General features: G+C 39.4%; 3 protein-coding genes across 4 annotated transcripts in view; 1 reads left to right on the top strand and 2 right to left on the bottom strand.

Annotated features, from left to right (window-relative positions):
- malrd1 (MAM and LDL receptor class A domain containing 1) overlaps window positions 1-4,924 on the bottom strand; it is a 42,127-nt gene extending 37,203 nt beyond the window's left edge. The window contains exons 1-6 of the mRNA XM_058626715.1: window positions 4,635-4,924; window positions 3,866-3,997; window positions 3,707-3,795; window positions 3,443-3,607; window positions 2,013-2,109; window positions 55-186 (exon numbers count right to left, since the gene is read on the bottom strand). Coding sequence (XP_058482698.1) covers window positions 55-186; window positions 2,013-2,109; window positions 3,443-3,607; window positions 3,707-3,795; window positions 3,866-3,997; window positions 4,635-4,791 — 772 coding nt within the window. The 5' untranslated portion in view covers window positions 4,792-4,924. The remainder of the gene's footprint in view (window positions 1-54; window positions 187-2,012; window positions 2,110-3,442; window positions 3,608-3,706; window positions 3,796-3,865; window positions 3,998-4,634) is intronic.
- Window positions 4,925-14,410: 9,486 nt separating this feature from the next.
- On the top strand, window positions 14,411-17,696 carry si:ch73-174h16.4 (leucine-rich repeat-containing protein 14). The gene is made up of 3 exons (XM_058626677.1): window positions 14,411-14,991; window positions 15,477-16,295; window positions 16,866-17,696. Exons 1-3 carry the CDS (start codon window positions 14,714-14,716, stop codon window positions 17,431-17,433), a joined length of 1,665 nt encoding a protein of 554 aa, XP_058482660.1. The 5' UTR covers window positions 14,411-14,713; the 3' UTR covers window positions 17,434-17,696.
- Window positions 17,697-18,476: 780 nt separating this feature from the next.
- On the bottom strand, window positions 18,477-22,617 carry wdr97 (WD repeat domain 97). Of its 2 annotated transcripts, none has more exons than XM_058626693.1 (12): window positions 22,533-22,617; window positions 21,900-22,098; window positions 21,450-21,590; window positions 21,176-21,307; window positions 20,980-21,078; window positions 20,698-20,901; window positions 20,037-20,231; window positions 19,822-19,943; window positions 19,578-19,746; window positions 19,205-19,377; window positions 19,051-19,112; window positions 18,477-18,962 (listed from the first exon to the last, which is right to left on the bottom strand). In XM_058626693.1, the coding sequence occupies exons 2-12, from the start codon at window positions 22,041-22,043 to the stop codon at window positions 18,781-18,783; spliced, it is 1,623 nt and encodes a 540-aa protein (XP_058482676.1). In that variant the 5' UTR covers window positions 22,044-22,098; window positions 22,533-22,617; the 3' UTR covers window positions 18,477-18,780. The 2 variants fall into 2 exon arrangements, 1 of the variants encoding a protein (XP_058482676.1); XR_009240053.1 differs by having other exon boundaries at window positions 18,908-18,962; window positions 19,201-19,377.
- Window positions 22,618-22,710: the final 93 nt, after the last annotated feature.

Raw genomic sequence — 22,710 nt, 5'->3', positions numbered from 1 at the left:
GTACAAATGGGATGTGGATTATTTGAACGCGTTACTTAGCAACAAGGTTCTTACGGCAGCTGGCTTCATCCTCTCCGTGGGGACAGTCTGGGGTGAAATCGCACACTTTGCTATTCTTGATGCAATTCCCACCACCACAGGCGAACCACGAGGGAGGGCAAGCGGTGGGAGGGGGCAAACTGCTCTCTGCCACAGGAATAAAAAAGAAAGAAAAATTTGTACAATCGACATTTTTAATGGGATTACAGTATTCTGTTGCAAGAGGCACTTTGGAGGCTGAGAGGTACTGAATTAAAATGTAGACCCACCAGACACAGAGCATTACATTGTTTATCACCGACTCCCATCATGTGATTCTATGGTTTTAAAGACACTCATGGGAGATTATGATGGATGAGGAGAGGGGAGTTTAGCTGCATCCAAAGTACACTACATTAGCTTTGTTATGGGGGGGGGGGGGGGGGGGGGGGGATTCAGTTCCACCATGAATTAATGATTATAAATCAGATATTTATGTCAATAGTACATCGAAGACTCTTAATTTCACTTTGCTTGTGAGGAGTTTGGGAAAGAGAAGTGAAAAATTAACCAGTTTTAATGGTTTACTGCTGGTTGTAAAGATAAATGGAAGATAAATGGAACCTGGAAACAACATGGTGTATAAATATGTTTGGAATGCATGCAGTACAAATGAGTAAGTTATTTTATTCCCAAAACATGAACAACATACAAACAACCTCACATGTGCAAATTTCAAATAACACTGACATGATGTGAATAAGGATGTATTAAAGAGGCTGCATCTTATTTTCGCATTCTGCCCATTAATTCAAGGTTATTTAATGTTGCGCTGCCATCATTTGCGACAGATTAACAAATGTAGATAAAGTGATGCTGTGAACCCCATATTTCAGTTCAATGAATTTATGCACTATAGGCTGAAGACTGTGGAATGTGGAACATAAAAAACCCTCTTTAAGTGGGATGCAGTTAGCAATTTGACACACAGTTTAGGCTACATATCAAAGCGATATCAATGTCTTCCTGCACAGATTCAGGCTAAATTAATGTAGCTTACATATTAAACCATGCCTGTGTAGTAAAGTGTTATTGGTATTTTAATGTGAAAGTCAAAGACACTGACAAGAAAAGAGGATCTGGAGCTGCTGGTGGCAAAGTATCAACTGACTACTTTTAAAACAGGCCAGAGACAAACAAAACAATGAGCTGGAAGATGAAGGAAACTGCCTCCTGCAACAAAGGGGACAATTTTGTCTGTCATCCAGTACTTAAAGAGACATTTCACCCGGTATCACCCAATTTCAACCTCATTGTTTCCCAGCAGAACTATAACAACCATTCTTAAATAAACCAGCAAGTACAAATTTGATTTTTAAACTCCACTCTGCAGTTCAAATCTCATTCTCTGGCAAAGGTCCACAAAAAAACGACTGTATTTTGGCTCCGACCACTGACATCAAACTGTGACATTCTGTTTCCAGAGCAGCTCTGTCTCTGATCAGAGTAGCTTTGATGCTCGACCAGGAAAAGAGACTTAAAATAAAGGCCACAGACGGTAGCCTAAATGAGACGCTCGATAAAGAAGCTTCATCGACTGTATTTTTACAGGCAGCGATCTGACACGGGATCATATATGAGATGGATCATTAAAGATGTACAGACGCTACAGTTGGAGCTAAAAATCTATATATGTCAATATGTCAGAATTCTTTCCAAAAACTGCATCATATTCATCACTAAGCTAGTGCACTACAGAAGACATAAATAAACCCACGGATTCAAATTCATTCTTATTCAGTGTGGTAAGCACTATTTTAATGATTTAGTTATTCTGTTGTGAATCACTTTCTGAGTGCTTTAGTGTCTCCCCTCTGTTATTAGTATTCAAAACAAGTGTGTAGCGGCCTGTTTATGCGTGGTGATATTTCAAAAATGTCAAGGTCTGAACCTGCCCTGTCTGTGTAGTGAAACATTATTAATGGTAGCAGTACCGGTCACAGTCAGACAGCCGGGACTGAAGGATAGGTCGTCGATGGCCAGGACCTCAGAGACTTCACTGTCGGGTGAAAACTCCCCACGAACAACAACCTGCGGGGAAAACAGGAAACTGTTGACATCTGTACATCGTTGTGACACACGTGCATGTCAAATACAAAACAGAAATACGGGGGAGAATTCAAAAAGATCAAGATAAATTAAACAAATGCTGGATCATGTCTCCCAAAGAAGAAAATGAATTGTGACTTTCTGGGCTGGGAGGATAAAATTAAACACATTAAAATGAAATTACATTACTGCTTATTTAGGATTTTAGCCAAAATCTTCTTTGATTATCCTCCAGAAAAAAGGTTACTGTCAGCAGAGGCAGCTCTACAAAATGACTTTGTTCATTTGTGTGTATTTCATTATATATGAGAATTCCAATGTATTTACTGTAAGAATGTCTAAAAATAAAAACCTATTGGATTTAATTGGATGAAAAATTAACATAATTAATAAAAACTGACTGAAATGGAAAATCTGAAAATAAAAACCCACGTAGTTATTCTGTGTCTGAGACAGGAAGTGGATTCATGGCGTTGAAAGTGAATGTTAACAGTAAGCTGACCTCTCTTTACCCCCGTACTGATGCGGGCGTTACTGTACGTTATGAAACAGGGAGCTGGCTGCGCTCAGTGACAGATGGTGACGGCTGAGAAAGGGAGACGCTGACATTGTCTGATAGAGGAAGGACACCAACAGCAGGCTTCATGTGCACAAGTCCAGATGGCCACTGAAAGGTCCAAAGGGGTCAGTACCTTCTCACTGCACATAAATGGCTCCTGTAGTGCAGCTCGTGTTCTGCTGTGATGACTTTATCAGTTTCAAGGAAATATACTGCTATCGAACAGCAGCTTAAAACCCACTATATTAGCACAATTACGTCATGTTTTACAAATAAAGTGTACATTATTTACCAGCTTGCAGATGCATCCGTCTTATATTTAATATAAATATGCCGTGTTAAATATTTAGTATCCAAAGCATTATTAATTCAAACTTAATTATTGAATTAATCATAAATGTGAATATGATCTGGTTTCTTTGCTTCAACATCTTGTCATTTACACATAATTTACTCCATTTATAAAACAACTAATTGATAAATAGAGAAAACATTCAACAGATTAATTGAATGTGAAAATAATCATTAGTTGCTGTCCTAATTATAATTTAATATACTCTAAGAAATTAATTAATTGTCTGACATTTTCTCCTCCACATGAGCGAGCTGCACACGGGGAGAACACCATACAGAGAGGCCCTTGGTCAAACCAGGATTCAAACTGGGGACCTTCTTGCTGTGAGGCAATAATGCTAGCTACTATTCCTCCGTGTGACACGTAAAATGTAATCATGGTAAATTCTGAACATTACAGACCTGAAAACTGTGATTGCTGGCAAAGTGAATCACGGTCGGCTGCCATGTTTCCGTCTGTGGTTGTTGTGAGTGTTTCCACAACACTGTGCTCTGAGCCAGAGGATGAGATTGAACCAGGACCTGCAGATCTCCATGTGTGGCCGCGACGTAATAATAGAAACTCATCTGTTGCATTTAAATGACAGGACGCTCATTCAATGATATTGTGTTGTTCGTGAATTTGCCTTGTTTTTTTTACTGTTAAGTATCTATCTGTTAAGTTACCTGACAAGTCTGACTGGGCTGGAAAACAGGGCCAGTCAGGTCTGCTGTGGTTCTGTTTCCTCCAACAGGTAACAAAGACAGGAAGTACGCTAAAGGGGACAGAGAGGAGATTGTGAGCGGTGCAAGAGTGACATAAATTCAGTATCAAAATGCTCTAACCTGATGTGTTGTTGGTGTGCTCATGTTCGAGTCCGGGGACTTCATTTGTTCTGGTCCATTCAGAAAACGTCTCCGAGCTTTGAGTGAATTCACAGAATCCCACCTCAAAGTTACACCTCTGATATCCAGGGCCTTCAACAGAAAACAGTAACAGCTTCACTGTACAGCTGCTTTCACATGTTTCACTTTAAAATGTGGACATTTTACCACCATTAATTCATTCAAATTCTCAAACACTAAGTGAAATACAAGAATATCCTATTTGACCGTACAGTTAATTGTGCAAGTATAGAGTATATACAGTATATTTCAGAGATGTGCCAGATGTAGATAGATCTTAATAATTTTGAAATACTGCCAATGAAAACTGTTTTCATAAATTAACTGTCCTTAACTTTAAACCTATGTGTGTTACACAAAACACAGACTTATTAAAAAAGAGGCATCTTCGGTATAAGCCAGTTTAGTTACCGGTATGATATGGTTCTTTTAAATTAGGTAGAATTGTGTAATAAGTAGCTTTCTTTCTTTTTATAGGCTTGATCATTTTGTGGAAGATTATCACATTAAGAAAATCAATATTGATCCAGCTCAGGCCAGTTCCTTTCATGTTTACAATCCCTTGAAAATTAGTTTTCACTAGTATTTACAACAGCAAGCAGCATATTAAATGTTTTACTGTCTCTCTGCCCTGTTTTGCTCTGTATTATCTTCATATTATCCAGGGTTACATGACAGTACATACTGTGTATTTTCCACTTTTACTCACAGTTTTCCTCATTGAAGCCATCTCCACAGTTGTCAGTAAAGTCACACACACAATCCTCACATGACAAACCCTGAGTGCAGGTAAACCCACGGACCCACTCAGGCGTGAACACCAGATTGAAGGCAAACAGCTGCCACACCAAACCCGGCAACGTCATAATCCTGTTCCTGTGTCCTTTAACTAGAACTCCTTATTATTTTCCCCTCCAACAAAATCCATTTTGTCATGCCATGGGCTTAAATCTCTGGTTGAGGTAGAGCTTTGCTTCACCGTGTACTATTCCACTTGGATCTTACCTGTGTGCGTGTACGTGATATAGGCTGTAAAAGGTAATAAATGGCTTTTATGGTTGTTGCTCAATGAACTCCCTTTGCTGGTTGTGTGTCTTCCTGTATGTATCATGCACCCATATCAGTGCAAGGAGAATGGGAATAGACAAAGGATTAAAAGAGAGGTTGCTTATTGACTTGGGTTTGAACCAAAGGATTCATTTATAGTAAATATATTGGGAAATATGCTTTGTTGTTAGATTACAGTATAAGTATGTGTCCCTATACTCAAATACGATCCATTCCATACTTGCTGAGATAGTTAGGGTAGGAGGCTAGTTAAGAGTCTGTGTAAATGTGCCCAATCATGGTGTTTGTTTGCAATGTAACAAAAAAAGGAATATTTACATTCAAATCCAGCGAGAACAACTGTTTTTATTCACCCAGCAAGGTGGAAAGAGCCTGCAGAGAGCGCGCCTAATGTTGTCAGCTAGATAAAATAAGATGCAACTAATTAATGCATTTAATATGCAACAGGGGAGAGAAGAGCCACAGTTAGGTATATGAGCCATTAACACAATAATACACGGTGAGTAAAAGGGCTCAGTTTACAGTGAGTAGTTTCACAGTAATCAATAGGACAGGATATATTAGCAGTAAGCCAGTGCAGGAATTAAGTTGTAGTTGCTGTAGTTCAAATGAAATGAACCTTGAGAAAAAAATGAAGGCTTAATGGTCCACAGTGGATGAGCGACCAGTGGAACAAAGGGATATTGTTTCTATTGGCAGTCAGAGCAGACATCATGTTAAGAAAGTGCTAAATTGTGTGTTTAATTGTTTTTAAATCCCACTAATTAACTATTTGAAAAACAGTCAAGTTGTAGAAAACCATGGAATGGAAATGAGTTTGTGGTCAGTATATTATTTCTTGCTAATGTGACAGAGAAGTCGTCAGGTCGTTACAAAAAAAGGCAATAAGGAGTCATTCATAGTGTAGGTTATTTGGATCATACTCACTCACTTATTTTGCAGTCAATCTTATTAAAATTCACAGACACACTAAAATTTCAGACAGCACAAATCATGCTCAAAGCCAATAATCACCAATTACCACGAAATATTCAGAACATGTTCAGGGATCGGGGGGGGGGGGGGGTTACTAATTAAGAGGGAAGAATGATGTTTTAAATGAATAAAATTAAAGATTTAAATTAAACATCAAAAGATTCTGCATGTCATTAAACTATGGAAAAAAATGTGAAAATATAAAGATCATATTTTCATGGGATACAGGGATGATATGGCGGCGTGATAGTCACAGGAGGGTGTTAATTAATTTCTTTAATTAAATATGTTCAATATATTATTTATGTTACTGAGTAGCCATTTATTTATTAATTCATGTTCAGTTTAAACTGGCTCTTTGATGCGTTCTTGTTTTGTTTGGTCCATCTGTCTATCTGATGATGTTCTATGTGAAGGAAACGGGATAAAATATAAATATAAATAAAAATAAGGGAGAAGGGTTGGGATTTGTCTAGACTTCTTCCCACTCCTTTTAAATATGTGTCAACTCGTGTTAAATTTAATTGATGATTTTCCGATTGGATTTGATTTCAAATCAAATCCAATCGGAGGTGCAAGAGTGCAGAATAACACCGTCACAAAATGCACATTACCGCATCACACTAAAACATTCAGAGCAGTTAGAGCAGCCGAGCATTTTCATACTCATACTTTTAGATTATGTTATGTGACGGCAGAATTAGTGGGTGAATGCTGAAAGGTCCACTCACCCCCGTCACTTTACCAATCAGTCGGGGGACAAGGACGGCCTTTGGATCCGAGAAAGGACGTCATTTGTAATCTTCCACTTCAAAACATGGAGCAGACATTCTGGCGGGTTTGACTGTCAAAGACAAGATGGCAGCCTCTGTAAAGCGCTTACCTTAAGTGCAAATAAAAGGCTACAAAAATCATACTATTTTATCTACAAACAGTCACACACTTTTATAAACATATACATATTGGTACTATAGTCAATATGTGCCAATAACTGCTCAAAAATGTTACTCACTGGCCCTTAACTCTATACTAATCTATACTGTGAGTCTGTACAATGGGCAGCAGCATTTGTCTTGTGTTCAACACTATGGTCAAAGCACGTTGTTACACCAGAGTAATAGAGAGTGGGAGGTTCCTTTTACACAGATGCCTACTCATGCAGGTAATGATATCCATATTAATGGCATGTTAGCATGTGCTGGTGAAAAGAATGCCATTATGTCATCCGTTCTGTAAAGAAACACAAAGACGTTTTAGTTTTATGGCCGTGAAGCTTAAAAAAAGGTGTTTGACAGGTGAGTACATGCACGTGAGCACCAGTCCAGACTCAGGCAGTCAGTCCTACAGTTGTGATATTTCCAATTGCACCTAAATAGACAAACAGATTGGCTTTGTATTGTCTTCAAGTAAAATCCTCTCCTGCAGACAAGAATTTGGCAAGATTTTAATAGAGCTTCCCTCCACTCTTCCACTCCTCTTGTTAATTTGAGATAATTCCTCCTTACAGCTTGTCAATTCCGCAAAGCTCTTGTAATTCAGCTCAACCTTCATGAACAAAAAGGGAGGTCAAAGCAAAACAGCATTTTCAGTGAGATAAATGAGACAAATTCATCACTGAGGCTCCAAGGGCTGATGACACCGGTGCAATTATTTGTCAAAGATTTGACACGTCTGTTTCAGATACACATACACATGTATGATCTTGTCTTGTACATACTGAAAAGAAAAAGATGAAATTGTGTTTTTACAAAGACTGATTGTCTTTGACCTTGTTGTGCCTCTGACTATGTGAGTTATGAAAAGCAATAGGTTACTGTAGCACCATGATTCTTAATCTTAATCCTGGTCCTGGGCATGTTTTATTAATTTTCTTGCTCCAACACACCTGATTCAAATAAATGGGTCGTTATCAGGCTTCTGCAGTGATGAAAACCCTAACACATTTTTGGTTTGAACATTTTAAATCCACAGGTCACAGACAAGGCAAGACACAAACATTGAAGCAGAGTTTCAGTGAAGTGTACATTTTACGTCCCTGCACATCTCCATTCAGCAGCAGTACAAAGGACTGTTCCGGGTAATTGCAGTTCTATCAGAAACGGGGCTCTACAGTGGAGAAAAAGAAACCAAACTCAAGTTCTTGTTTTTATAATCCCATTTCCTCAACTGGCGCCTTGCGACGCTGTGGTAATTAGAACGTATTGAGAGTGATTAACATTTTCCCATGTTCTGAATGCGGCCAATCTGCTTTCACAATCCTCCTCGAGCTCTAAGTCCAAGTGCAGCACCTGCCGATTCCCTTCCAAACTGAATCCAGTAATTCACAGCCAAGTGAAGTGAGGGTAACAGCTGGGCTTTTCATTCTAACAGTGTACCTGTAGGTGATGCTTCGCTCTGCACCTGCAGTCAACACAGCGAGAGGGGGAAGCTCCTGCAGTGCGCGGTGGCATGTGTCACAAAGTGCCCCAAGTGTTGACAAATTCACTTAATAAGAGGAATATGAGCCAGAAATGGAGGCTGCATTAAAAACATTTAGTAATACACGTCCCATTTGCCTAATCTTTGTCCTGTCACAATGCCGCCAGCACCTGTCAGGATTTAACAGCCACTTTGCCAAAATATCATCCACTAAGTTGCTTTGAGGGAGTCAGTTAACACCTGAAGCCTCTGCAGGTTAGATTTTCTTTTTAAATGTGAAATATCAGTGGAGAAACAGGCCACACGGTTGGTATACTGGTTAACACTCTGTGGTTTGGATTTGACAGACAGAGGTATCAAAAACAACGAGGAAGGTAACAGCAACACAGTGGGGAGTACTAGTAGAGTTAACCTATATATTTACCATTACAACTACTTAATAACCGATGTGTTGTGAATAATAAACGACATCAGATTATTTGAAAGTCTCGTTATCAGATCGAGAAAAGAGGAGATTAGACAGAAGGAGAAGGCAGTGATAATCCAGTAACATTTAGTTTTAGTAAGAGGCCTCTTCTTCACTTTGATCTTTAAAGAGACACTTCACCAAGAAAAGATATAGTTTGTTACTAATTTTCAGAGATAAATGTGATCATAAATTGGCCACTCTGAGACACATGTCTCATTCCCAAAACAAGACTATTAGTAAAATTTACTATTAGAAAATAAAAGCCCTATGCTGTGCTTCACTGAGTTTCTGTTAATGATAACAATTGTAAAGGGTCAAGGATCTTCAATAAGAAAATAAATAATATTCCAGCGCTGTGAGAGAATGTGAAATACACATACACAGCAGCCTCACAAGGATCTTAAGATTGTTCTTCACTTGATCGAATGGAAAAAATGGGTGAACCAGCCCTTTAAATAGTCTTCACAAAAGATTAAACTGATGCTATGGTATAATAAATATGATATATAAATATATGACAGCTCTAACCTTTCGATATTCAAGTGCTGCAGTGTATGAATTATAAGGAGAAATCATCTGGTGTGAATGCATGCATGCGCACGTGTGTCAGTGCGTGTGTGAGGGAGAGAGACCGACTCAGGGCAGGAGTTCATGCTGTAATTGAGGCATTTACATGCATACATCACAACGACAAGGTAGTATTGAACATTTATGGATCAGCCCGCAGCCAACTGTATCCTGCTCGAACACAAGCCATCTCTTTTTAATGGTAACAGCTTCAAACATATGAGGCACTGAACCATGTTTGTAGTTCAGGGTGACAGCTGACAGCTCATTTTTGACGTCTAATGACATAAAGGACCAGCATGAGAGGAGATGTTACACTGCCCAGTGTAACAATCCTGTTCTCTCACTCAAACAGGCACTTAAATATCTCACCAAAGTAAACTCCATCCACTGAGAGAAACATTTAGTATGTTTGCAAATATTATACATCACAAATATTACTTTTCTTTCTTGTTGGCCATTTTTTAAAGTGTTGTATGCCCCAGGGATCAATGCTTGGCACGGTCTTGCTCTCTGTGTATACGGTCCACCCTGCTAGGGCAAGTTGTTATGAGACCATATCACTGATACAGTGTCACACACTGTGTCCTTCTTTTAATTAAAGTACTGCTTCACACGGGTCTACACAGCTGGTGCCATAAAAGAAAGGATGTGTCCAACATTCCTGAAACTTAGTTTGGACGAAATAGAAACTGCTTCATTGCAGAGATACAGTATTTGCCATCTTGAGCAGAGCCATTAAAAATACAGTAGTTACAGTGCAAAATATTGTAAATAGGTTTGTTCTTGTCTTGTGTTGTTATCAATTTCGTAAAGGTGATGCTCATGAGACTATAAGGCCTTCTTTATCTATGTTACCTTTAAAATCAGTTTAGACATTTTACCTTTCTACCTGCATAATTTTAAATTTCAAAAATTATTTGAGTGTAGTATGTAATATTTTACTGACTTTAACCAAAAAAAGAACAACAAAATAAAAAGTACATGAAAACAGTTTATCTCGACTGATGAGTTACTTGCACATGATTTAGTATTAAATGATGCTGCAGCTGAATATTTAACAGCCCCTCTTTTTTACCACATAAGCACAGAAAACATAGAAAGACATTTTCAGGCACGGCCCAATGCAGTAAATAGGCAATGATGCAACTCAAAATATCTCAGCATCAGTTGGGGAAAAAAAAGTGTCTTTGGTCGACTGGTTTAAATGTCATGGGCGATGCACTGTATACGGAGCCTGCAGGAAACCCTCTCATGTAGACGCAGAGTTCTCAAAGTGCAGGGCTTTTGATCGGATGCTCACTGTTGCATGCAAAGTTCAAGGGGGCAGAGACCATCAGCGGAGACAGTTACTCAACACTGTTACCCAACCACGAGAAGCTGTTTCTAACTTGTCAAAACCACTATATCACTATTCTCTGTAGCATTTATCAAGGACAAGCTTTTTGAATATGATATCGAGGGTTCCAGTGTTAACTTCTACCAATGACAAGGCAACTATTTAAATGGTGACACTAAAGGATTGCCTTCACCACCACTTTATTCTCTAAATTATTAACTTTTATTCCCATATTTCACTTTATCATTACCATTAGCAATTCTCCTGTTACCCATTTGCTTAATTTGCTTTACAATTTTCAGAAAAATCAATAAGACTTGGAAGCAAGGAGCCTGTACAATATCTACAGCCACTAGAGGGAGTTACAGGCTTTAGTTTTGTACTGACTGTAGTGTACTAAGTTGTTTTCTTTCTTCCAACAGTTTAAATTACTACATGAGACTTTGAAATAACTGTGGATCTTACTAAAGGCAACACAAGAAAGTGACATTGGTGCTATTTCATTACAGCCATATAAGTTTAATTTGAAATTTGTCAACCTTTCTTAAACGCAGAGTAAGACGCACAGACACAATTTAAGGTTTGGGGTTTACAAAGGTTAAATACTTGCTGATATTTCTGGGGACAGAAGGGAAAATATCCGACATTTTCCCCAGACTGCTAGTTAAATATGTCCAAAAAAACAACAACAAAAGGGTGAACAGATGGGAGAATTTGGCTTTGACAGCAAAAAATGCTAGGAGAACAGCATCTATAGCATTATGCAGAAGCATATAAATGTAATATCCAAACAATGTAATTCATATGCATTTTTTCTAAGTGTTCTTAATGCTATACAATTGTTATATTTTGCATGTTGGATACAAATATGCAGTGTAGGATTTTGTATGTGTGGCTGAAGTGTAGGGCGCTTAGAGGCATTCTTGTAAAATGCTAATAAGGCCGCCGAATGTATAATAAGACGAGTTTAAAGTGACAATGTTACAGAGAAAACGTCATAACAGTGTCAACAGTGTTGGCTGCACAGCACGTGAAATTAAATTTGAGCATGAATTAATCAGTGGCCCAGATGATGTTATCATTTATGAGAGAGAGAATTGTCAGGAATCTATAATTCTGGCGTTGAGTGGGGAACATGCCGGATCCATAAATGTGGACGTTATCATTGAGGACATACAAACTGCAGGAGGGACGATGTGTCAATTAAACAAGAATGATAACAACACAGAGAAGATCGAAATCGGTTGAGTCTGTCATAAAAGATTGCTGTCAAATGTTAAAAACTGAGAGGGGAATAAATCAATACTGAATAATTATTACAATAGTACACCGTGTAGGGAGTGTTATTTTCAGTTATAGCATGCATCTCCTTTTGTCTCATGTTAAACAACATAAAAAAACATCATGAAAAAAGTAGCGTTTCATTGACAGTGACAGTAGAACAAATCACTTTGGTATCAATTCAAAATTTATCAAATCGTGACATGACGGGAAAAGCAATCCAAAAAAGTCATCTTGTTTAATAAGCCGGTCACTTAACAGTCGACGCATTTGAAAATAACAAGCCAGATGCACATACCCGACGGGAATGAATGACCCTAAGCAATGTAAGTGAACTGAACTTGGGGGAGGCTGAATCGATTAAGGATACTTCATCATTTCCAGTCTCAATATTTCTCTATTTTGCTCACAATTACTATGTACACACAACAATGCCTTGACCTAAAATAAAAATATCAAGGAACTGACTGAAAGCCAGACCGTATAGATACAGTATAGTCGAGAAACCAGTGATCCCCACAGAATAGACACCATATAACATAATAAAAATAAATAAAGCCAGAGGCGTCTCTGCTCCTGGTTGCAGTTTATGAAGATTATTATTGTGGTGATGGAAGTGATATTAAACTGTTTTATATCAAATGCAGCAGTGATGAGATGCACAAAGATCCATGTAGGTCATCTGAGAAGACTGTGGCAATAAATTAGGTTAAAGTATGTTTATACTCCCTCTCTCTATCTGTGTGTGCTTGTGTGTGTGTGTGTGTGTGTGAGAGAGAGAGAGAGCGAGAGAGAGATCAGTGTTTACTTTTGCCCTCTTTGAAATGAGTCCTCTAAGCCAAGCCATTTTTTTTTGCTAAGACATAGTTTTAAAGTCTGATTAGGAAACAACTTACCAGTATGAGAAGGATCAGAATCGGTTCTCTTGCCAAGTTACATAGAAGAAATCTGCTGTGATGCAGAACAAACAAGAAGAAAGTAACAAGAAAATGTGAATTAAAAACTAAAGCAAGCTTAATTAAGAAATTTGAAACAATTACTCTTCAAGAAATAGCTAAATGAGACAAGACTGTACTATAAATTAAAGCTAAAATATACAACAATAAATGTAGAGTGTATACATTATATCATATGAACATCTAGGATATACAAAAACAAATGTATTAGACCACCACCCAATGCTAAATCTGCCCCAAATTAACAGCATTGGAAATTATCAAAATAATAATACCATTACAGAATGGTTAATACACCAGTACATAGACGCTCTTTAACAGAAATTACATTTCTATTGTAAGCACATTATTATTTCTTGATTAAGATGTCAAATGATATGTAATTACTTTCATTCTTGAACAGAAACATTTGTTTTAGAGGTTGAATGTTATGCTTGTTGGGATTTATGTCTGACTTCTCAGAGAAGAAGCCCAATTCAGTTTGTTATTTGCCAAATAAATAACAATCCTATAACTCCATCTAGTGGTTCACTGCCACACTTATTGATTTATTTCACCATATAATGTCAGCGCTACTATGTGTTGTGAAAGGCAAACACTTGGTGAATGGTATAATTTAACAACACAAGCAAACTGAGACATATTATTTTCTTGTAGCACAAAATGTAAACACTGGAACAAACTGAAGAAACACCTAATAAACTTAATAAATAATCAGGTGGACAAATTGTGTGAGAGATACAAACTGTGTGATGGATAGTGTTATACATGTAAGATGAGATGATTAAATGATAAAAATGAGGCATCATGCAAGACCTTTCAGTCAAGCAGCTCAAACAGGAGTTAGTACAGCATTCAATGATTAGCAGATGATGTGTATCAATACTGAAGCATAGTTAGGGTTAAACCTGGCAGCAGCACTGACAGTGTTTTGTCAGCATGACTGATAGTAGAACTAAAACTGAACCCCTGAACCAGTTTGGACTTACATAAGTACATAAGTCAGAAACACTTCCTGGTATTATCTCTTTAAATAGAAGTCTCTCGTTTAGAAAGAATACATTTGAAACCTTATATTTAAGTTAACTTTGGAGTTAAGTAGTGTGTTATGGTTAATTATGAAGTATTTATAAGTAGCTGTACGTATTTGCAGTTATAAGTAGTTATAACTGCAGTAATATAGGTAAGTAAGCAGATATAAGAAGTTATAAGTAAATGTGAAATAAATTGAATACAGATAGAGGTTCATTATTACCATACATACATCTCTTATAAATAACTAATAATTTAGAGAAGTGTACATTTGTTGGATACAAGTGTGTTAAATGTTGATAATCGTGGGTGGACTTTAAACATGAGCGTCATGACGTTTGGCCTTTACGTCATACGTCAAATGCGTGCGTCAGGCTAAATTTTAAATACTTCTCCCCAAAGCTACCAACGCTTGGTTCATGGCGTTTTGTGTTTCACGCGTTAGAAATTTCCAGTCGAAGTCACGTAGTTTAATCCTCTGTTAACCCATGGAGCTATCGGGTTATCTTATAAATTCTTTTTTTGGCGTTTGACAAGACCAAAGAGTCAAATTGCCATCATAAAGCTAATCTTAGTGTGGAAGCTAGCAAACTTCCTCTTCTCCAGGGAATAAGAGGCAGCTCTGTTTCTTCTTCTCATCTGTGTGTTTCATCACTTACAGCTCGTCGTGTTTTCTCGCTGACATGGTGTCCTCCTTGGTGAAACTCTGTGCCCGGGAGGTAGTGAGTGACCGCAGCTCGTCACCCTCCTGGTTGAGGTGGGTGCCCAGGGAGCTGTTCAGCCCGCTGCTGGAGGCCGCCTTCAGCAGCTGCAGACCGCTGGCTGTGGGTGAGCTGGTGCAGAGGTGGCCCGAGCGCAGCCTGCGAGTTGGAGGATGGAGGAAACAAGGACAAACCGCGCCGAGTCGACTCTGCGTCCAGGCTCTTTTACTGGCAGTTGTCAGAGGATTGTCGGACCAAAGGTAAGTTGCCTGCCAGAGTTTTTAATCATTTTTTACTGCAAATAAATACCTTTCAATAGGTAAATGAGCCAAGATATTCCTGTCTAATAACTGAACCCGGCTCTAATTCATGCATGTGCTATCTAATAATCTTACATTAAAGGCATCATTTAAAAAAAGAAGTAAAAGTGTTTGTTTTGATAAATAGTTATATCACATAATTGCTGTCAGATGCTCTGAAGTCTAAAAATGGGTGAATGTTTTTAATTTTCTGCTCATGTTTTAAACTAGTTGTAAAAGTCAGTCTTTAATTAACTAGTTTTATTGCAATAATTGTCAACCAATTGAAAAATCTTTGATTTCTTTTTGGCCATAACACCAGTACTAATCTACAGTGTTGCAACTCTTAGTAAGCAAATACAGAATTGCCTCTATAGTGATTAGAGATGAAAACAATATTCTTTCTGTATTATCAGTAATAAATCATACCACTTCCTGTCTTGCAGATGTGCTCTGCAACTACTCGACCTCTGTGGGCTCCAAGGAGATGAAGGAGTGACAGGAGACCCGATGGGTGGCTGGTCTCTGACTGTAGCTCTCTGCACCATGGTGGTTCAAGCCCGAGGTGGGGCTCATACACCAAAGAGGAGAGACGGAGAGCGTGAAAGAAAAAGGTTCTCGGCCCTGGAGAGAGAAAAGGACTTGAAAAGAGAAAGGGGAGAACCAAACTGGGATGAGGCAAGCAATGACAAGGAAATGATGGCATCATTGAGAGGCTTGGGTGAAGATGAGAAAGGTAGAGGAATCAGGAGGAGGATGGAGATAGAGAGAAGAAGACACAGCACATTGGGAGGATTAGTGGTCAGCAAAAAGGACAACGAGGAAAAAGACCCAGGAAGTGATGTGTTGGTGGACGTGAGAGCTGATCTCTTTGTTAATTCTCGCTCTTGGGAACGTGTCCGTGTGGCTCTCAGCACATCAGGGCCCCTCAAGCTTCAGTGCAGGTATCTTCGTGTGGAGGAAATCTCTGTGTCAAGTATCAGGACTCTGCTGGCCCTCCTGCCCCGCCAAGGTCTCGTGGGCATCGACGTTCGTTACAGCTACCTCGGTGTGGCTGGTTTAGCCGAGCTTCTGCCTCTGCTCTCCACCTTCCCTGCACTGAATTCCCTCCAAATGCACTACTGTAACTTAGACTTTCGTCGGGACCACCCAGGACAAGAGGAGACACTGAGGGACTTATCACAGGGTCTGGCACAGCTAAAAGAGCTGCAACGCCTCAGCCTCACTGCTGTGCGCCTGCCAGGACAACTTTGCGTGCTGCTCAGGTTTGGGGTGGATTTCTGTTAAACATGAACAGCTCTAACTTTGCATGTACAACAGGGTTGCAAATATTGTGCATGCATTAGACTGAGTTAATAAACAATTGTCATTCAGTCGTTAACTTTAACTTTTAAATGTATATTAGGAGCACATAAGTAATGTGAGACTAATAAATGGGGTTGTTGCTGTAAAAAGCTCCTTGGGTTACCCAGTCAGTCTGGCAGCAGAGAAATGTCATGCCTATGTTAGTGCTTTGGCTTGTGTGCGCCCTCTGTTTGTATAAGTCGTAACTGCACCATGTGTGAGGTTCTGAGAAATGACACTCACGCCTAGTCAGGTTATTAATTCATTCATTCTTAATAGGAATTTTAATCATCTAACGGTGTACCTAATGTACACAGTGAGCCAAGTAAACGCCACAGTCGTATCAATATTCTCAACTTTGATGTTTTTCCTCCACAAATAAGACAAGATTCATACTCAATATAAATGTATATTTGTCGATATGTTAGTGTAGGAAATAACGTTTTTTGTAATGATATTAAGATTCCTGTCTTTCCCTTTTTTTGTTCCAGCTCACTTCCTCAGCCTCTGAAGATCCTGGAGCTGCCATATCTGAGCCTAACTCCATCTGACCATGCCTATCTGTCCTGCAGCCACCACGCCTCCACTCTGCAGCAGCTGGATCTCAGTGAGAACTGTATGGATGAAAACATGCTGCCCTCTGTTCGCCGTCTCCTCTCCCAGGCCTCCGGCAGCCTGCAGCACCTCTCTCTGAGTGGCTGTGGTCTGACTGACGGCCTGCTGGGACTCCTGCTGCCCTCACTGGGAGGCTGCTTGGCCCTCAAGAGCTTAGTTTTGGCTCTGAATCCGCTCTCCCTGTCCGGCCTCACAGAACTGATGAGGACGGCTGTGAGGATGCCATCACTCCGTCATTTACTTTACCCTTGCCCACTGGAGGATTTTCAGCCGGGCCTTCCTAACCTGCCCTCCAGTGCCCAGCTCTTAGACTGGCCTTTTGATGAAACAATAGACATCCTCACCACCATCAACCATCTCAACAGGCTGCTGATAGATGCTGGACGCTCTGAACTCTTCCTGACCTGTGATCTGCTCAATTATGATCAAGACTGGGTTGAATAGAGCATAAGTGAGGGGCAGCTAATCAAGCCTGACAATCACTGTAAATCACTGAGTTTCTTTTATCTGTTTATCAACATTTGTGCTGTTTGAAGGATTTACATATTCATGTATGCCTTTTCTTGCTTTTAATGGATACACAACTCCTTACCATAATCGGTAAGCACCAAAGAAAGTATTTACTTATTGTTGCCAGCATGAATGGTAAGACAACATTTTGGTGGAAGACCTAATAAACCATGTTTTAATAAAAAGGTGCCATGAGAGTGTAGTTACATATCCACCAATGCTGGTTTTCTGCCAAAAACTAGTTGCCTGGTCAATCTCTCTACCTTTATGCCTTACGACTCAGAGTCACATTGGAGGTTCACTTCAAAAAGATACCAAAACAAGGGATGCGACTTCCATTTTGGGGCAAAGCTGTGCTCAACAAAGACTTATGTGATTGTCCACAAAAACATCATTCATGTTCCTTGAAAGGGACGTCTTTTTTTTTCTGAAAATCAATAGGTGAGAGGAAAACCAAAGAATGGACCAGGAGGTGGCAATGGCAGAAGAAGCCAAATTTGGCTTTGAACTGCTGATCTATGCACCTGACTGTCTGTTTCTTAGGTCACAATTTTCAGACAGAGGCTTTTGAGGAGAATGTGGAGGAGAAGATGTGGACCAAGTCGATTGATTGAACAGTGCACAAACAATCATTCTCCTGTCAGGTTATCTTGTTGAGGACAGCATATTTTTGAAGTAGCCTCATATTCGATCAGTTCACCTGCTACATGTGGGTATTCTAGTACAGATAACCAACCACTGGTGCAGCAGCCAACATTATTGTGTACTGTATAAGAATCTCCAACCACTGTATTTGACAAATATTATTTATATTTTTCCTTAAACAGGTGGGTGTTTTTATTTTTATTCTCCAGGTAATTTACTCTTGTGTTTGTGCTGCAACGGTATATATATATACAGTATATATATAAAGTTTGTGAGGCAACTATTGCTTCATTGCCATACTATATCAGTTCACTCATCTTTTGTATGTAAGTCAAAAAAGTATTAGCGTTAGCAATCACCCTGTACCACATGAATGCATTCACTTACTGTCAGATACAGAATAAATCAAAGCAAAGTTTGAAGAGACTGTAAATCATTAGTACATTTCTACGTACTGAAAATACAGGTGAGCCTGCAGAGATGTCTAGAGATTTGTTTACTGTTTATTTTGTCACTAAATGACTCGATCTTTAACCTAAATGTCCTGCTTTATGAGGCTTAATTGGCCTTGTGTGAACTCATTTGGCAGTGGTTTGAATGTAACAGATATTAATTTACATTTAAAAGTTACACACGTCATCTGTAGTACTCCACGCAAGACTGCTGTTGAATAAAGTAGCGGCGAGGTGAGGCCCTCTGCCAGTCGTCGTCCGAGTAGATGTGAAACGGACGCAGAGTGATTCGAGACAATGGCAAGGAGATGAAATGTGGAAAGTGTGTGAGGAAGGGACGGTTTCGCAGGGGAGGTAGAATTATCCCTGTAATAGCAAGAATCATATAAAAGACACAGGTTACAGTATAAGCGATCTGTCAATTACATTCAAGCTGATGTGTGTGAAATATTACCGGCTGGCTTGCGTATCCTGGTCATGCTGTAAGTCTCTCCGAGACGAAAGATCGCTTGAGACCTCCAACAAAAACGGACAAAGGAAGTCAATGAAACGTGTGGAAAAAATACCATAAACAGGAAACTAATATAATATTTGTGACTTTCACCTACTGTTCCTTTAGAGGGAGAAGTACAGTGTTGTGGTGACCAGCAGGTGCAACATGTAAAGTCTTCCTGTACTCCTCCTTTTGGACGGAACAGAAATAGTTCAGCACGTCCACCGCGGTGAAAGACGCCGGCTTGCTCTTTACTGTACTCGTGAGGTGCTGATACCTGTTGTGTTTCTGGCAGCGTGGACAGAGAGTGTGAAAGCAGTTAATCACCAGCCTAAACCAGCTCCTAATGTACTGTACAGGTCTCAGTACAGGACGAGTTGATACTCTCAGTTTTCAAACACCTGTTCTGTTCCTTCGTCAAACTCAAAAATACACTGATGGATGGCGATAATGATGTACTGTATGTGTCGCAAAATGTTAGGAGTTACTTTGTATTTGGAGATCCACGACTGCAGCCAACACTCTGCTCTGTCATGGAGGTTTTTCCACGTGTCAGCCTGGTCCCGCAGCTCCAAGTCCCAGGTGTCCAACTCAGGCCAAAGCCACTGCTCTGCCTCATTGACACCTAATGCAGTCAGAGCGCACACCACTGTTTCCCTAATGAAACAACAACACCATTATAAAAACAACCACTCCTTTCAGGACGTTTAAATGCGACAGTTATCAACTCACCAGAGATCTAGAGATTTAAAGGCGAGGAGAGTGAGGAGGTTTTTTACAAGCTCATAACTGACGGATTTCAGATGCACCAGCAGATTCAACATTTCCACCAGCACCGTCTTTTCCAAATGTGACTGAAACAAACAAATTAAATCTTCGTGACGTCATAATGCACTGCCTAAAAAGCTGTGATAATCTGGATTCATGGACATACTGTGTAACCGTACCATGTGCGGTCTCACAAATGTAGGCACCAAGTCAACTAGGCCGTGGTAAAGCTTGTCTGTGTTCTGGAGGAGTTTCTGACCGTGCAGAGTCTGCAGAGCAGCAAAGATCTGCAGTTTGGATGAATCGCTGCAGGCGGTGAGGCGGCTCAGCAGCTCTAAGGAGAAAGCTTCTGGAGACAGGGAACTCAGGAGAGTCTGCACACGAAACACACACACACACACACACACCTGTCAAAACCAAAACTTGAAACAACCTTGACACTGTGTATTGTATATATCTTTATCTTTTTAACAAGGTACTGGTAAGATGACTCAACTTTTAATGACCTACCTGAGGAGCTAAGACTCTTATTATTATTATTATTATTATAATACATAAGGCATCATCGTATTATTTAAATGTTGATAAAACAATAATCTTGGAGAGGAAGAAAACACAGAATGATAAAATGTCAAACGATACACCATGAAATTCACAGAATTCAGTGATACACTGAGCCACATTCGTGAAGTATTCCAAGCTGTTGGAGCTGCATAGTGAAATTTAGCTTTTATTTATTTTGACATTTGATGCTCTGAGTTTTGTGATTTAGCTCTGCCTTTGTCTGTGAAAGCACTTTATAAAGTGCGAAATAAAAATAATACAATGAATCATTATTACTGTTTTATCAGGGAACACGTCTCTGAACCAGCCTGCATCTGCAAACTGCTTGAGGAACGCTTGCACTTCAGGTGTTGGTTCTCGAGGAGGCAGCGGTGTCGGAGTCCTTGGACGAGGGCGAGATGGAGGAGAAGGTGGAGCAGGAGGAGTTTTGGGTTTGGGTTTGGGTTTGGGTTGCACTACTGGAGGAATGATCACTGGAAGCTGTACAGAGTCAAGTTACACACACAAATGTTATAGTTCTTGTGTCGTGTTCTTGTGTCTCCTGTAAAATGTTCATACCTCCTCAGTCTTGTGTACGACTCTCTCAACAGGCTGTGGCTTGACTTTGATCTGGGTGTCTGGTTTAGAGATCGGTGCTGGAGTCTTTTTCTCCTGCAGCTGCACAGTGAGGACAACATTTGCTTAATAATCAATAAAATACTGCGTATGTCAGTAAAATAAAGCTCCAAAAACTTAAAATGTTAACAGTTTATACCTTCTTTTTCTTCACAACCACAGGAATGATCACTTTAGGTTCAGGGCGGGCGTCCTCTTTTAAGGGAGTCAGGTTACGCGGCTCATGATAAAAAGAAAATCTATCTGGGTCAAATGTGTCCTCCAAGTAAATCTGAAAACATAGTACATAACACGTAAGAATTATATCCATGGTAGGTAAAAGGTGATCGTGAATCTAATTTGACAAACATCACACCATTCCATTAAGACCTGAAGAAACAGCTTGAGTGAGTGATTTCAGGAGAAGTTCATACCTTATTATTTAGGGGCAGGCCATATATTATATTCATGTAACGATCGAAAGCTTCTTTCTTGGTTTCCTTCGTACTTGGAGGCTTCTCTTTTCTGCACTTGACTGTGCCATGTAGGAGGGCGGATAGGTCAGCCCAGTGCTCCTGGAACAAGGCAGGCAGAAAAAAAGAGCAAGAACCTTTTTTCCATGAGACAAGATGAAAGGAGAGGAGTGAACACATGCTGCTTTTGCCTGAAGAGATCAATCAAAAGGCATATGAAACATTTAAGACAGGAAGTCTCTTTCTAACCTTTATGTTTTTGAACCTTAAAGAGAGTTTATGAAATAGTCAATCATTTTGTAATCTGAAATAGTTTACATAGATTATTTTCTGATCACACAATCTATAGTCAAATGATTGCAAAGGCAGTAAAGTTAAGGTTTTTAAAAAGAGATCAGTAACCTGTCTTACCTTGCTTGCAGCTTGATTCACATTTTCCTTAAAGAACTTCTGCTTTTCAGGTGTTTTCACATTTGAGGTCTCAGACTTCTGAGACAGCAGACTTGGGAAAACCACTGTTTTTGTTGTTGTGCTCGCCTCACTTAAGGCCACCATCTTCACAGATGCTGCATCCGATTACCTTTCAGATAATTTACATTTCAAGGATTTTCTAGAAAAAAATACATCACACAAATGTATATTGATTGCATGTGGTGGTGTTATTTAAAAATTGAAAAAAAACAACAATAATTCCTAGCACGTGGAACCACCTGGAATCACCAATTAATTTGATTTTTGAAGAGATTTTTGAAGAGGAAACATATTCTGAACGTTACAGCATTAAATTTTCTATTTTATTAAGATGAGAAAATATACTGATAGTGTGCTCTATCATCTGTCAGTTTTATAAACACAAATGGGACCTCTCAGTGCATTTAACTTTGGGAAAAGTAATTAATGTTATTAGTTAGCATAACAGTTAAGACAACGATCCATTAATTGAGGGGAAAAAACGTTACGACTGATTAAAAATCACTCGACGTGATTTAAAACACAGAATTAGCTTAAACAATGACGAAACTAAAACTTTAATGTTGTGTTTACCTTCCACTGAGCAGTAGGTTTGTATCCCGGATGCAGCTGTGCTGTACTTTATTAGCAAATAATTAACTAAAAAGTAAAAGGTGAGTTCCTTCTTCTGTGAGATTCTTCCGCTGAAGAAATCAGTCCCTGTTGCTACGCAACGAGTCGCGACCGCACCACTTAGACTTCAACCACACAC

This window comes from Solea solea, chromosome 1, assembly GCF_958295425.1.
Source record: "Solea solea chromosome 1, fSolSol10.1, whole genome shotgun sequence".
Lineage (NCBI taxonomy): Eukaryota > Metazoa > Chordata > Actinopteri > Pleuronectiformes > Soleidae > Solea > Solea solea.
Note: the sequence above shows the minus strand (reverse complement) of the source record. Positions and strands in the feature narration are given on the sequence as shown.

Bases quoted from the DNA above. Each gene is read 5' to 3' on its own strand.
- si:ch73-174h16.4 (XM_058626677.1), top strand. From the start codon at position 14,714: ATGGTGTCCTCCTTGGTGAAACTCTGTGCCCGGGAGGTAGTGAGTGAC. The intron at 14,992-15,476 runs GTAAGTTGCCTG...CCTGTCTTGCAG, and splicing joins AGAGGATTGTCGGACCAAAG to ATGTGCTCTGCAACTACTCG. The intron at 16,296-16,865 runs GTTTGGGGTGGA...TTTTTGTTCCAG, and splicing joins CAACTTTGCGTGCTGCTCAG to CTCACTTCCTCAGCCTCTGA.
- wdr97 (XM_058626693.1), bottom strand. From the start codon at position 22,043: ATGGTGGCCTTAAGTGAGGCGAGCACAACAACAAAAACAGTGGTTTTC. The intron at 20,902-20,979 runs GTATGAACATTT...GACTCTGTACAG, and splicing joins TCGTACACAAGACTGAGGAG to CTTCCAGTGATCATTCCTCC. The intron at 19,378-19,577 runs GTAACTCCTAAC...CCACGCTGCCAG, and splicing joins CGTGGATCTCCAAATACAAA to AAACACAACAGGTATCAGCA.